Source organism: Eulemur rufifrons, chromosome 30 (genome assembly GCF_041146395.1).
Source record: "Eulemur rufifrons isolate Redbay chromosome 30, OSU_ERuf_1, whole genome shotgun sequence".
NCBI lineage: Eukaryota > Metazoa > Chordata > Mammalia > Primates > Lemuridae > Eulemur > Eulemur rufifrons.
The window spans coordinates 98,025,131-98,039,271 of record NC_091012.1 but is presented as its reverse complement, the minus strand read 5'-3'; the positions used below and the strand labels follow the sequence as shown (position 1 = coordinate 98,039,271).

The 14,141-nt window shown below is 36.4% G+C and overlaps 1 protein-coding gene across 4 annotated transcripts in view; it reads left to right on the top strand.

Moving 5' to 3' along the window:
- RRAGB (Ras related GTP binding B) overlaps positions 1-12,787 on the top strand; it is a 37,229-nt gene extending 24,442 nt beyond the window's left edge. For all 4 annotated transcript variants that reach the window (XM_069464556.1, XM_069464555.1, XM_069464553.1 and 1 more), the window contains 5 exons: positions 5,304-5,399; positions 7,593-7,715; positions 9,934-10,025; positions 11,091-11,206; positions 12,250-12,787. In XM_069464556.1, coding sequence (XP_069320657.1) covers positions 5,304-5,399; positions 7,593-7,715; positions 9,934-10,025; positions 11,091-11,206; positions 12,250-12,347 — 525 coding nt within the window. In that variant the 3' untranslated portion in view covers positions 12,348-12,787. The remainder of the gene's footprint in view (positions 1-5,303; positions 5,400-7,592; positions 7,716-9,933; positions 10,026-11,090; positions 11,207-12,249) is intronic.
- The last annotated feature ends 1,354 nt before the right edge of the window (positions 12,788-14,141 follow it).

The following is a 14,141-nucleotide window of genomic DNA, read 5'->3' as shown; positions in this document are numbered from 1 at the left end:
GTGAAGTCTCCGGCTATTATGGTGTTGCTGTTTACCATTTTGTTTAGATCAAGTAGGATTTGCTTTATGAATCCGGGTGCACATGAGTTAGGTGCGTAAATATTTAGAATCATCATGTCTTCTTGTTGAATTGTACCCTTCATTATATAGTGATCATCTTTGTCGGTACTTTTGTTGATTGGAAGACTAAATTATCTGAGATCAGAACTGCCATGCCAGCTTTCTTTTGGTTTCCATTTGCTTCAATTATTGTTTTCTGCCCTTTCACTTTGAGTCTGAATGCATCTTTGTGGGTTAGATGTGTTTCCTGAAGACAGCACATACTTGGCTTGTATATATTTATCCATTTGGCCAGCCTATGTCTCTTTAGTGGCCAGTTCAAGCCATTCACATTTATTGAGAGAATTGAGAAGCGGGGAAGATTTCTGTTCACCCTGTTGAGTTTAACTGTGTTGCTTTGTTTTCTCTATTGAGCCATTGTGGTATCCGGCCTTTGACCTTTAGCTTTTGGATGATTTAAAATTCATGAGTGTTTATTGTGCTGATCCATGTGTAACACTGTTTTGAGTCTTCCTGGAGGGCAGGTCTTGTCTTGATGAATTCCCTCAGTCTTTGCTTGTCTGAGAAGGTCTTTATTTCTCCTTCGTATACAAAACTTAGTTTTGCAGGGTACAAGATTCTAGGCTGGGCATTATTCTGTATGAGAAGAGTGAGAATAGGGCTCCAGTCTCTTCTTGCTGTAAGGTCTCAGTTGAGAAGTCTGACGTTATTCAGATGGGTTTTCCTTCGTAGGTTACCTGCTTCTTTTGCCTTTCAGCTCGTAGGAGGGCCTCTTTGGTGGTTATTTTCATCAGTCTGATGTCTGTGTGTCGTGGTTTGTTCCTGTTTGTCATGAATCTCCCAGGGGTCCTATGAGCTTCTTGTACCTGGATATGTAGATTTTTAGCAAGACCTCTATTATATGCCCAAATAGCTTATCCAACCTTTCTGTATATTCTTCTTCACCCTCAGGGATGCCTATCATTCTTAGGTTAGGCCTCTTCACATAATCCTACATTTCTTATAGGTTTTGCTCTTTTCTCTTATTTCTCTGCTCTATCTCTGTGACTGACTTATTTAATTGAAATGTGTTATCTTCAATCCTTGAGATATTTTCTTCTGTTTGATCTACCCTGTTCTTGAGGCTTTCCACTGTGTTTTGTAATTCCCTGAATAAATTCTTCATTTCCAGAAGTTTGGTTTGACTTTTCTTTAATATTTCAATTTCTTTAGTGAATTTTTCTTCCAAGTCCTGGATTATTTTTGTGGTTTCTTTGTGTTGGTTATCCATTTTTCTTGCATATTGAGTTTTCTTACAATCCATGTTCGAAATTCTTCTGTCATTTTAGTATTCTGAATTTGGTGGATGTCCATTGCTAGGGAGCTCATGTTCCCCTATCTGGGTGTGCTTTCTGTTTGATTCTTCATACTTCCAGAGTTCTTTCACTGATTCTTTCCCATCTGGATCAGCTGTTGCTTCTTACCTCTAGATTTTTGTTTGGATAATGACACGCCCTGTTTAGTTTCTGAACCAGTAGGTGGCTTTTGTGGGTGAGATTGGAACACACCCTGTATCATGAGCCAGTAGATGGGTTTAAAGGGTGTGCAGAATGACCTCCCTGTTAGTAGATGGCGATTGCTCAGAGGAGCATGCTTCAGGGTTGTTTTTGGGTCCTTTAACCAGCTCTTGTTCCCCTGGAGAGGCACTCTAGTGTCTTAGGTGGTATGTGGTACCCTGGGACTTCTAGGTGTGTCCTTATTCTCCACCTCAGTGGGAGCTGGGTTGGGTGAGCCTGCCCTCAAGCATCACAGATTTTGTTAGGAGCAGTCAAAGTTCTATTCTCTGCTTCTGGGGCAAGGCTGCCAGGGCGGGGCTGAAACAGCCCCACTCAGCCAAAAAGTCTGCATGTGGGGGGGGGGTCTCAGTTGTCTGAGACCTGCTGTCTGGAGTAGGCCTTGCTCCTTTTCACCCTCCCCTATTCCGCATTTTCTCCTGGGCCTCTGCCAGCAGGAAGGACCTCAAGCCAGTGGATCTTCCCTGGCTGTGATGCAGGCCAGGAAGTTCCCTGCCTAGGATCGCAGCCTGAGCTTGGCGCATGGCCCTCCTGTTGTTTTGTTCCCTTTTGTCTTCTTTAAAAATCACTTTATTCCCTAGCCAAAATTGCAATAGAAAAACTTAGAACATTCTAGTAAATGAGCTCCTTATGGATGTTTTAATCACTCATGATTTTTAGTGATCATCTTATTGTTTTCTAAATGTTTACATAAATATCTCCAAAGATACATATTAATGTTCTTCAAGGGATTTTAAGCTTAATTAAGAAAAGTATGCTCTTTATTTCATTAAAGATTTAGACTTGGAAGTTTAAAGTAAAAATCATTCATGTACTTCCCTAAATATCAATTTCAGCAAAGATAGTTATTTACCTGTATGTGTGTTTATTAGTCAGGGTTCTCCAGGGAAACAGAACGAATCAGGTGTATGTCTGTCTCTATAGAGACAGAGACAGACAGAGGCAGAAAGATATTTATTTTAAGGAATTGGCTTGACTGATTGTGGAAGTTAGCAAGTCTGAAATCTTCAGGGCAGGCAGACAGGCTGGAGACCCAGTAAATAGTGGATGTTACAGCTCAAGGCAGAAGGCAGTCTAGAGGCAGAATTCCATCTTCCTTGGGATCAATCTTTTTCTCTTAAGGCCTTCAGCTGATTCAATAATGCCCACTCGTATTATGGAGGGTGATCTACTTTACCCAACATCTCCTGATTTAAATGTTAATCTCATCTGAAACATACCTTCACAGAAACATCTGGACTGCTGTTTGACCAAATGTCTTGGTACCATGGCCTAACCAAGTTAACACATAAAACTGACCATTTTAGTATACCCCTTCTCAACTTGGCAAGTCACACACATCTCCTGAAACCATATTTAATCTCCAAATAAAGGCAATAACATGGTCATGCTTTCACATAATGTGATAGAACTATCCTACGTAAAACCAAAAATGCACTAACCCTTTCCCCAGAAGAGGATGTGAAATCCTTATAATGTTTACTCTCCTCCTTGCTATCCCATAACTTAAATGTTACAATGTAAAGTTAATAATACTTAAATGTTATGGTATAAAGTCTATATATCTTATGTTCATGATAAGGGGATAAGACAAGGAAGCAAAAACATTTATTTTATATATATGTGTGTGTATATATATATACACATATATACATACACATATAGACAATCATAACAAAATAATAAAATACTCATGAAAATTATAGTCCTTGTTTGTATAACTCATCACATGATCACAGCAGGTATTTATAGCTACCTTCTTAATTCCAGATTCCCTTTGCCCACAGCAAACATTTCAGCTTCTTGTAGTTCTTTATCTGGTGAGGTAATCCAGAGATCATTAGTAGACCTAGTTATACATCTAGACACAAGACAGGTAGTAGGAGTGAATCAGGAGTGTCTTATAAAGTAACTACCTCAAGGGAGTCTATTCCAGTTTCTTCAGGCCATGGAAGGTTAATCTCCTTAGATAGGGAGACTACTTCTACTGGCAAAAAAGACTCATTAGAATTTAGGGGTTCAGTGTCCCCAGCTTCATCAGGATCTTCACATATGACCCCCATTCCAATTTTCAGACTCTCATTTCTTCCCAGTCAATGTCCTCACTTTAATAGCAGAGACCCTGTGAGATTGGAAATTCAGTTTGCATTGTAATTTACCCACTTATGGTATGACATTCTGAGTTTGGTTTTTATCAGTCTCAGCTTTGTGGCTATAGGAGGTAAGGGTTTCTTTCAGGACAGTCATGGAAACTTTCAGGTCATTTATACAGTGCTTGAACTGGGAATTCAGATCTCTGAGCTCATCCTTTTCTTTTCCCACATTGTGCAGCACAATTAGGATCGGCCAGCCAATCTCATTATACTTGTTATTTTGACAAAAATGTTCAAAATTACATACATGGTCATCCAGAACCTTGCCTCTTATAAATATTTGATTAGGAGTATCCAATGACAATATTTTGTGTATCTATATTGCCACATTGTACCATGGACCATCAGTACACTTTAGGACTGGAAATGGAGTCATTAGCACATTTAAGTCTAATCAGATTAGAGAACCAATCCCAGAAACCACAGAACCAATTCAGAAAACTCATCCTTAAGATTCTTCTCTAGAACCACTCTTAGTACTGAAATGTATTAGGAGGATTCTTCAGAGTAACAGAACCAGTAGAATATATGAAACACACACACAGGAAGAGAGATTGATTGATTGATTTTAAGGAATTGACTCAACTGATTCTGGAAGCTGGCAAGTCTGAAACCTGCTTGGCAGGCTTACAGAATGGAGACCTATGGAAGAGTTAATGTTGCAGTTCAAGTCAGATGGCCGCCTGGAGGCAGAATTCCTTCTTCTTCAAGGGATGTCAGTCTTTTCTCCCTTAAGGCCTTCAACTGATTGGATGAGGCCCACCCACCTTGGGGAGAGTAAACTACTTAGAGTCTACTGATTGAAATGTTAATCTCATCTAAAAAATACCTTCATAGCAACATTCAGATTGATGTTTGACCAAATGTCTGGGTAATGGCCTAGCTAAATTGATGCATAAAATTAACCATCACAGTGTATATGCACATAACTCACCACTAATCCACACACTCGTCGAAAAATACCTGTGCCTATGTATTTATATAGATATTTTTCCATGTGTATGTGAATTATATATCATCTATGTATATATCATAGAAACATCCAGGATGGATAGATATTTTTGTGGGGGGTTTATATCTGTATAGCTAAATAAATACAGTACATATGTAATTAACATATGAATGTATATATGCATATATATGTGAGAAAGATATATACAAAGGTTAAAGTATTTTTATTTATAAATTCTTGATATGTATATAGCTATCTTAACATGACCCAGATTTGATGATTTGGAGTGTTAGATATATTTTATTAAGACTCTTCCATATAATAAATTTTATTTATCAACATAGTGCTCTCAGTGAGCATTCAGCATAAACAGTGTAGGCCTGAAGAATTCTAGCTATGGTACTGTTTGTTAGACCTGACCTGAAATAATTTTTGCCATCCTGGTATGTGAAATAATGTATATACTCAAAGTAAAGGAGCAAAAGCTCTTTATTAAAATACGCTAAAATAGTTACATCTTAGATTTTTGCAATGAAAGAGGGGAGCTCTTCTATACTGATCAGTATGTTGGACTTTTTAATTCAGATTTTTAAAGAGCGAGAAGAAGATCTGAGGCGTTTGTCTCGCCCGTTGGAATGTTCTTGTTTCCGAACATCTATCTGGGATGAAACTCTCTATAAGGTGGGTATGATTCACTGAGTTTTCTCATTTTGAGAGCATGAAAAAAAGCTAGAAGGGTATTAACAAAACCACAAGATTTTAAAATATTTCAGAGCCATCTAGATTTGTTGTACTAAAAAAAAACAAAAAGAAATAATCGACAATAAATTGTTTGAAGAATATCAAACTTAACATTAAGAGATTTGGGTTTTAGTCTTAGATTGGGTTGACATAGCTACCAAATCACACTGAATTAGCCAGTTTGGTCATGATTAATTTGATACTGATCTTCTGTGATAGCAGAGTTTTCACCTTGCCATCATCCATTTTGACCTGTTGTGGTCTCAATGCTGATTGGAGTTGTGTCTAGTATTCAGGTACCTCTACGTGAGATAAAACTAATCTGCCTAAGTTTGGATGACAATAGAGGAAAAATATTTAGGGGACAGATTGGAGAAGGAAATTTTAGAATGACACATTTTGTCTAGAGGATGTTAGCTTCAAGTTTCATGCCAAATTGAAGACCAGCATTCTTTCAACCAGAAGGATTATTCCCATTGCTGGAATGGATACCACACTGCTTGCACTAATTATAGAGGTTACAACAATAGTTGTGTTACGGATGAAACTGAAATTACCTTATTGGCACATAGGCGCCCATCCTGCTTCCTCCCTTTCTTCTACTGATCTAGTGATTTGAAGGACTGGCTCCTTTTGGGTCTTCTTGTGGTCAGACCTTTCCTTCAGACTGCTTCTGGTATCCATTGACAAGTCTGACTCTGGGTGGGAAAGCATCCTTTTCTGTCACTGGTAGCTAGAGCCTCAGTATCAACGGCATCTGACAAGTATCTACAACCAGAAGCACAGAAACCTGACTTGCCAAGGAGAAAAACCATTGGACTTTAAAAATAGCCATTGTTTTTTTTTAAACTAATTCATTTTTCCCCAATATTATGTTGACCCAGCCTCACTCTAATAACAGATCATTTTGAGATACCTGTCTAGGAAGTACTGTTCTAGATTAATATGGGCCGAATTTCTCTCAAAGCCTTATTCCCATAGAACAGGTAACCGTGAATAAGGATGGACATGACGCACTGATAAGAACCAACTGCGGTGTGAAGGATGGCAATACATAACACGACCAAAGACAATTGGCTAATCACAACACTGCTGTGAGTGACAATGTCTCTGCTGTGGTTAGCTTTGGTGCCTTCTCCAAGGTAAATTCAGCAGTGACATTAACACCGACCTGGGAACTTGGAACCTGAACCCTCATGCCTAAGTAATAAAACTAATTGGAACAGAGACATCGCACTACTATCTCTTACATCAATGTTGCATAGAGCTGACTTAAATTTTTATATTAAGTTTTATTCAATAAGCACTCATTATATACCTACCTGATGCTGTTGGATACGCAAATGCCTTAAGACCAGGTTCCTGCCCTCTAGTAGGGAAGAGAAGAACAAAGTACACCTAACCAGACAAATTGGAGTGAGAGTGAAAGAAGTATGATAATGGAAATACAAATAAAAGAGCCTTAAGAGAATAGAGGGAGGGTGTGGTTAATTTCAACTGCTTACGTTAGTCATACTCCTCTGGATGAAGTCAGTTTTAGGCAAATACAATGGACTATTTTTAACTCAATTGGGTCAGTAATTTATGTAGCTGACAACAAATCTTTGGGAATAATAATACCACTAGTTTCTCTTGTAATGGTATATTATCACATTGAGGGTAGAGGCCATTTGTCCATATGGCTCTAATATTTTCACAAAATTGATGCTTGGGTGTATGTTCAATATAGCATTATTAGGTTCTGATCTTTAGAGAAATCTACACTGTTGGACGTAAATATTTGTCGAATTCCTGCGTTAGAAGCTTTTTAGCACAGTAGATCGTATTTTTCAACGTTTTTTCTAAGGCAACATGATGGCACTAAATACTTGTTTACTTTTAATTATCAATGGAAAGAAGTTTCTCCAGCATTTTACAGAAGTGTTTGAACTAAAAAAAATTCAACTCAAGGATAAAAGTAAAATATTAGCTTCATTTTCTCATTTTATTTGTGTTATATTTAATGTCAGTATTTGTTTGGGACTCAATTATCATCATATTTTGCTATCCATATGTTATAGTTTACTTACTCATTTGAAAGGTCTACAAATACTTACCTGTTAGTAATAGTATACTGTGTTTCTGTTCTGTTAGGCTTGGTCCAGCATTGTTTATCAGCTGATTCCCAATGTTCAGCAGCTGGAAATGAACCTAAGGAATTTTGCTGAAATTATCGAAGCTGATGAAGTACTTCTGTTTGAGAGAGCTACTTTTCTGGTAAGACCTTTCTGCTTTGCAGATGTATTTTGCATTGTACCTTCTTCTATTCACCAACAGAGAACAGCATGTTGCCACTTTCAGGAAGAACCTTTTTCCCTCTTGTCAACTTCAGCATGCACAGCCTTATTTATAAAGTAATATTGCCAACAAGTGACCCGAGAAGAAGTGAAGTGACCTGAAAGAAATTCCTTTGGTGTATAGCTCTTTAGTAGTTAGTAAAACTTAATTTTTTACAGGTTATTTCTACTAATAACTATTCATTTGTGTTAAAGGACTCCTATTTCCTATTGACTTTTATTATGAAATGTTGGATATTTTCCTTTTGAGAAAACTCACACTGCACCCATTTTTCTGCAAAAAAACTGAGTTGAAAACTCAGTTTAAATTCAGTTTAAACTTCAGTTTAACATGAAGGAGATGTAATGGTCAGCTCGGTGACATAGCTAAGAGTTCAGAGGGAGAAGTAGGCGGGAAAAGAAGCATGTTGCTATTTTTATTTTTCTTATAAATTGAACTTAATAATTATATTAGAGCCTACTGTTTGTACAGCCATGAGAGGGAGGTGCAAAAACCAGTATTATATTTATAAATAAATTTTTAAAATAGCAATAGAAACTAACTTGAGATGTCACAATGCACTAAGTAAGTAATTGCTAATTGGCTTAGTAAATGTAACTCTAAGAGCAGTTCTCAGTAAATAATTTGTTTCTGAGCTCTGCTAGTGCTTGGTGATTTTAGACACATTTCTTTTCTTATGTGTGTGTGTCTGTATATACTATTCTGGTGATAGCCCCTACTTAAGCCTTACACAAGGTATCCATGAAACAAAAACATTTGCACCCGTTTAATATTTTGAAATTTAAAAAATAATAAGATTTTAGAAATATTTCTTAATCTCTCTGAGCTTTTTCCCTCGTCTATAAAATGAGGATAATAATATCTATATCATGGGCCTGTTGTGCAGATTGAAATGGGACAAGTTAATGTTAAGCATCTAGCACAAGCCTTGGCATATAGTTGGCAAACTATTAAACATTGGTTCCTTTTGCTATTATAGCAACAGAGGACAGAGAATCCAAAGTACAATTATCTCCCTTCCTTTGTGGAAACTTTACTTGTAAACCACAGCAGTATTTGGGAGCTATTTTTCCTGCTAGTTGGTATAGTTGAGACAAGAAGTCCTAGCTAGAGGGTCTTTCTGCCTCAGCCCGCTGGCAAGGAGTCACTTGCTTGGAATTGTGCTACCATGAGCCTTATTTTTCCTCCTAGTGTGAGTAGCAATAAGCGAGTAAGCTGTTCTGTCTGTTGATGTACATGGCACAACAGAATCCTGCATCGACAGTGTTTGTCTGCCATGTCCACCACACATAGTGGTAGAGATTAACCTAATATAAGTTCTTTATTCCTCACTAATAGTAACAGATAGCTTTTGTTTCCCTTGAAAACCAAATTTAGGTGTGATTGACCATTTTCACTGAGGGGGTCAAGTCAAACAAGGAGACTTGTTCTGCCACTGGTGTAGGAATTATGTTTTGAAAGTTGTGCATTGTCTTAGGGAATTTCCCTGTGAATTTTCTTCTGGCAAATGACTCAGTTTTGCTTCCTACTAGAAACTTTGCATCTGTGTATTCAGTCTGTATGTGATATTTGCATGGTTTTTTTAAAATCTGAAAGTGTTGGGGAAAGTATTTTCAACTGGTGTCCATCCTGAATAGGTTTATTTATAAAAAGTTAGTCCTCAGGGATTGGAATCATCTAGTTAAGCTTCTTAAATATAATTCCAAAAGCTACTTGGTTATAGCCTTTATTAAAATGAAATACATTAAGTATCTCTCAAGAACAGCTAGAAATTTTTATTTTCCTTTTTGATTAGTAATTTTTAATCAAAGAACCATCATATGAAATATTGAAATAAAATGAACATTTAATGATTAAAGTAAGTGGAAAAGAATAGCAGAGAACCAAAATAGGTGATATTTAAATGATTTAATAAAATTATAACCAAATGGTACTAGATGGGTCATCTGAATAGATGTTGAACTCACATAGTATGTTGGCAGAATATGGGACAGAGGAGAAGAGACAGTAAGCCAAGTGCCAAGTCTACCCTGAAAACCAGGGTGACTAAGAAACTGACAAATGTCTGCTTTGTGGTATAGCAGAGGATGATGGGACTATTTTGTATGGATTCAAAGGACAATATGCTTTTTCATAGGTGATTTCTCACTATCAGTGTAAAGAGCAGCGAGATGCCCATAGGTTTGAGAAAATCAGCAACATTATTAAGCAGTTTAAGCTGAGCTGCAGGTAAGAGATCTTATAGGTGTGATCTATTTATCTCTGGAAAAAAATTATTGTCATTTTTGAGAAGTTCAAATAACTAGTTCACTGTACTTTATTCAGAATACTTTCTTCAATCAAAAAGAAAGGTAAAATTTAAGGGAACCTACAATTGACTAAAGTGCAGGTCCTTGTCCTTTTCTGCAAACTCAACTGGTACAGAAGAATCATGAAAAATATCCAAACATAGTACCCTTTCAAGATGTTTGATACTATTTGGGAAGAAGTAAACAGAGAATATCCAAGAGAGTTTTGAAAAAGAAGAAAGGAGAATTTGCCTTACTAAATACCAAAATTTATTATAAAATTACAGTAACTAAAATAGTGAGGTACTGATTCAGAAATGGTACAGAATGGAGAGTCTAGGAATGTTTAACCATTTTATATCAGCTTTGATTAAATCAAATTTGAATCTAACATTGAATATAGGAAAAAGGAATGGCTGAACATCATAATTTAGTAAAGATTTAATAATCAAAATTCTTATCCTGATAAAAGTTTGATATCTGAATAATACGTATAAGTTTACTCCCTTTATGCCATAGCATACTTTGAAACTTTCTGGAATGTTTATGCTAACATTTTTAAGAAGAAATAGCCAATGACAAGCAAATGTAGTCACTTTAGGTTTTTTTTTTTTTTTCAAAGAAGTGGGTTCATTTCTTGAATTTAAATGTAACATCAAAAAGACATAGATATTAATCTCAGTAATAGGAAAATTTCAACTTAATGCACTTAAATATTGGAGAAGTCTTTTGTAACATGATTTTTAACATGGATCTACATCTAGTCGTTTTCATTTCATAGTCAATATCAAGTTCTAACCCACTTTCCATCCTAGTCACTTTCCAAAACATGTTAAATTTAGTATTAGAGTTTCCTTGGAAAACAAAATGGGGTTAGTGATTAACCATCTTAATGAAGTGTTGAATTGAGGTTTAATGTTATAAAAATGTTTAACATAAAAGGTAAGAGCCTCTTATATTGTTATTAGTTTACATTCTTGAACCATTTTTCTCCTTTCTCCTCTAGCAAACTGGCTGCCTCTTTCCAGAGTATGGAAGTCAGGAACTCTAACTTTGCCGCTTTCATTGACATCTTTACAACCAACACTTATGTGATGGTCGTGATGTCTGATCCATCCATTCGTAAGTTTAAACTTAGCTGATATAGGTTCAAAGCCACATAGTCTTTAAGCAATTGCCCTAGAGGTAGTACTTTATTAGATAGTTAAAAACTATTTTGTGGTGGGGATGGTTGCACAACAGTGTGAAGGTACTTAATCCCACTGAACTGTATGCTTAGAAATGTTAAATTTTATGTTATGTGCATTTTACCACAGTAAAAAAAAATTATCTTAGTACTAGTAGTAAATAGTTTTTTATTTAATAGACCTATATTTTGAAGCTTAAAAATGATTTGGTCTCTAGGATATTATGTTTTTCTTCATGGGAACTTCAGAAAGCAAGTTACTAAATTCAAGAATTTTAAAGAAAAGAGAACCCAAATCCATGATTTATGCTCCATATAATATATATTTTTAACTCACAACTAATGGACGTGGTGGGCATCGTATGGGGGAAGGGCACGCCTCTAATCCTGGCTTCAGTGAGGCAAAGTCATAATATGTAACCAAAATGTTTGTACCCTCATAATATCCTGAAATAAAAACAAAAACACTAGTCAATATAAACTCTACACTATTAAATGCTGAACCATTTTATATGTCATTGCATATTCCTGTGTACCAGATTTCCATATTTCTGTTACGGGCATGAAAGAAAGTGGTGCTTCTATACCATAATAGCCATGGCTACCCAACCATTGAGACGAAGGCTCTTGCAGTATTTTTAGGATGGTCCCAGAAGTTTAAATTATTTCTCATCCACTATCTTTTCCTACTTTAGGTTATTATTAAAATATAACATAAGATCGTGGGTTTTATGCTATTAGCTCCAAACCAAAAGATTTTAGAAATTTATTTTGGAAAATTTGTGTTTAGAATATGAACAAATTTTCTGCTTATTCAGAAAAATTAAATCTTGGTAACTTGTGACCTCCTATTCCTGTATGTTCTCTGTGATATACATTGAGGAATTTGGCTCTCTTCTGTTTATTTGTTTTTATTAGTCAGGCATTCTTTTGGCTGCCTGTACTTATTTTGTTGGTGTCTCTCCACCCACTCCCTCAGCTTCTGCAGCTACTCTGATCAACATTCGCAATGCCAGGAAACATTTTGAAAAGCTGGAAAGAGTGGATGGACCAAAGCAGTGTCTTCTCATGCGTTAAACAGTGCTGAATATTGTTTCACACAAGAAAAACATTGTTTCTTAATGTTTTATTCATGTATGTAGGCTCTGAAATGTTGCAATGCTTACCATTTGTGTATTTCTTCGTGCATTTCTTCTCTACTCCCCAGTCTTAACGTTTAACCTAGAATACTATTTGCTTAAATAGCCATTGAAGGGTTAGAAGATGAATTGTTCATGAAATTGTTGTAACATAAAAGTAGGTGACATGTAAGTGTTCTGATAACAAGATTCTAATAATGTTTAAGTGTTCTGGTGACCTGGTTCCAATAGTTGTGTATGCCAAAACCTTTCTCAGCATCGTCTTGTATTCCTTATCAGATAGTAAGTAACCTGTAAGTTTGGAGTATTACTGTTTTCTCAGCATGCATTAAAAATATTCCTTAACTTCAATTGTAAATAAACTTTTGATGTTAGGGATTTCAGTGCCTCTTTTTCTTTTCCTTGTTTCTTCAACTTTTCCCTCAGAAAGGGCAAAGGAATTCTTCAGTTATCCTAGGTAAAGGGGACCTGTTGGTTGGGAAAGAGTACAAAATAAACTTGGATGGGAAGGATGGAGCCATATTATAGCTAAAAGCTAGGCAGAAGAATTTATATATATGATGTCTAAATGTGATAAGAAATAGGAAAGCATTGTAGGCTTTTGAGCAGGGGAATTATATGAAAGCAGTTTTGAGAGAAAATTAGCGTCGACCGTATGGACTGACTGATGGCAGTTGGGGAAGCCCTGGTCATAATCCAGGCCTGAGGTATATTGAAAGTCTATTTCAGTATACAGCTGGAAAAGGGATGAATAAAAAGTGGAGAAAAAATAGATAGGACTGAGTTCTGGAAGTGGTTAAATTTATATATTCCATAACACCTAATGAGACGTACCTTCATTATTGTAGTCAAGCAGTATTAAAATCTTTTTCAAGCTGAAAATTGTATTAAACTTTATCTCCCAAGAAAATATAAAACATTGTGAACTGTGAGAAATGGAGTTTGACAGCACTAAGTAGAATTACTCAAAGCCCTAACCTTTTCAGTTTCCATTCACGGGATAACAGAACATAAAAACATTTAGGGAATCTACAGCACAGTAAACTCATCTCATTTTTCCTATCTCCATGTCATAAAGAAACTTATTCCAGGCCGGGCGCGGTGGCTGAGGCGGAAGGATTGCTCAAGGTCAGGAGTTGGAGACCAGCCTGAGCAAGAGCAAGACCCTGTCTCTACTAAAAAATAGAAAGAAATTATCTGGACAGATAAAAATATATATAGAGAGAAAAAAAATTAGCCAGGCATGGTGGCGCCTACCTGTAGTCCCAGCTGCTTGGGAGGCTGAGGCAGAAGGATTAGCTTGAGCCCAGGAATTTGAGGTTGCTGTGAGTGAGCTGGGCTGATGCCACGGCACTCTAGCCCGGACAACAGAGCAAGACTCTGTCTAAAAAAAAAAGAAAAAAAAAAGAAAGAAAGAAAAAAAGAAACTTACTCCATACCACAGTCTCCCACCTTTTCCCATCTTAGTTTATTATCCCCAGTTGAGGGATAAGTAGAATTTTCACTGAGCAGCAAAGAACATGTTTTTTTGGATAGCCTACATCACGTAGACTAAGAATCTCAACTCTTTAAAGAATTTCAGGACTAATCTTATCAACATAAAATTGGTAAAATGAGCAGGGGAATTTCTGCAGGAGAGGAGTTTTAAGTAGATGTTCCAGATTCTTTATCCTATTAGCATCTAGGAAAATGAAAAAAGCAAGTGAACAGGAGGCTATTATGTGACCAGTAT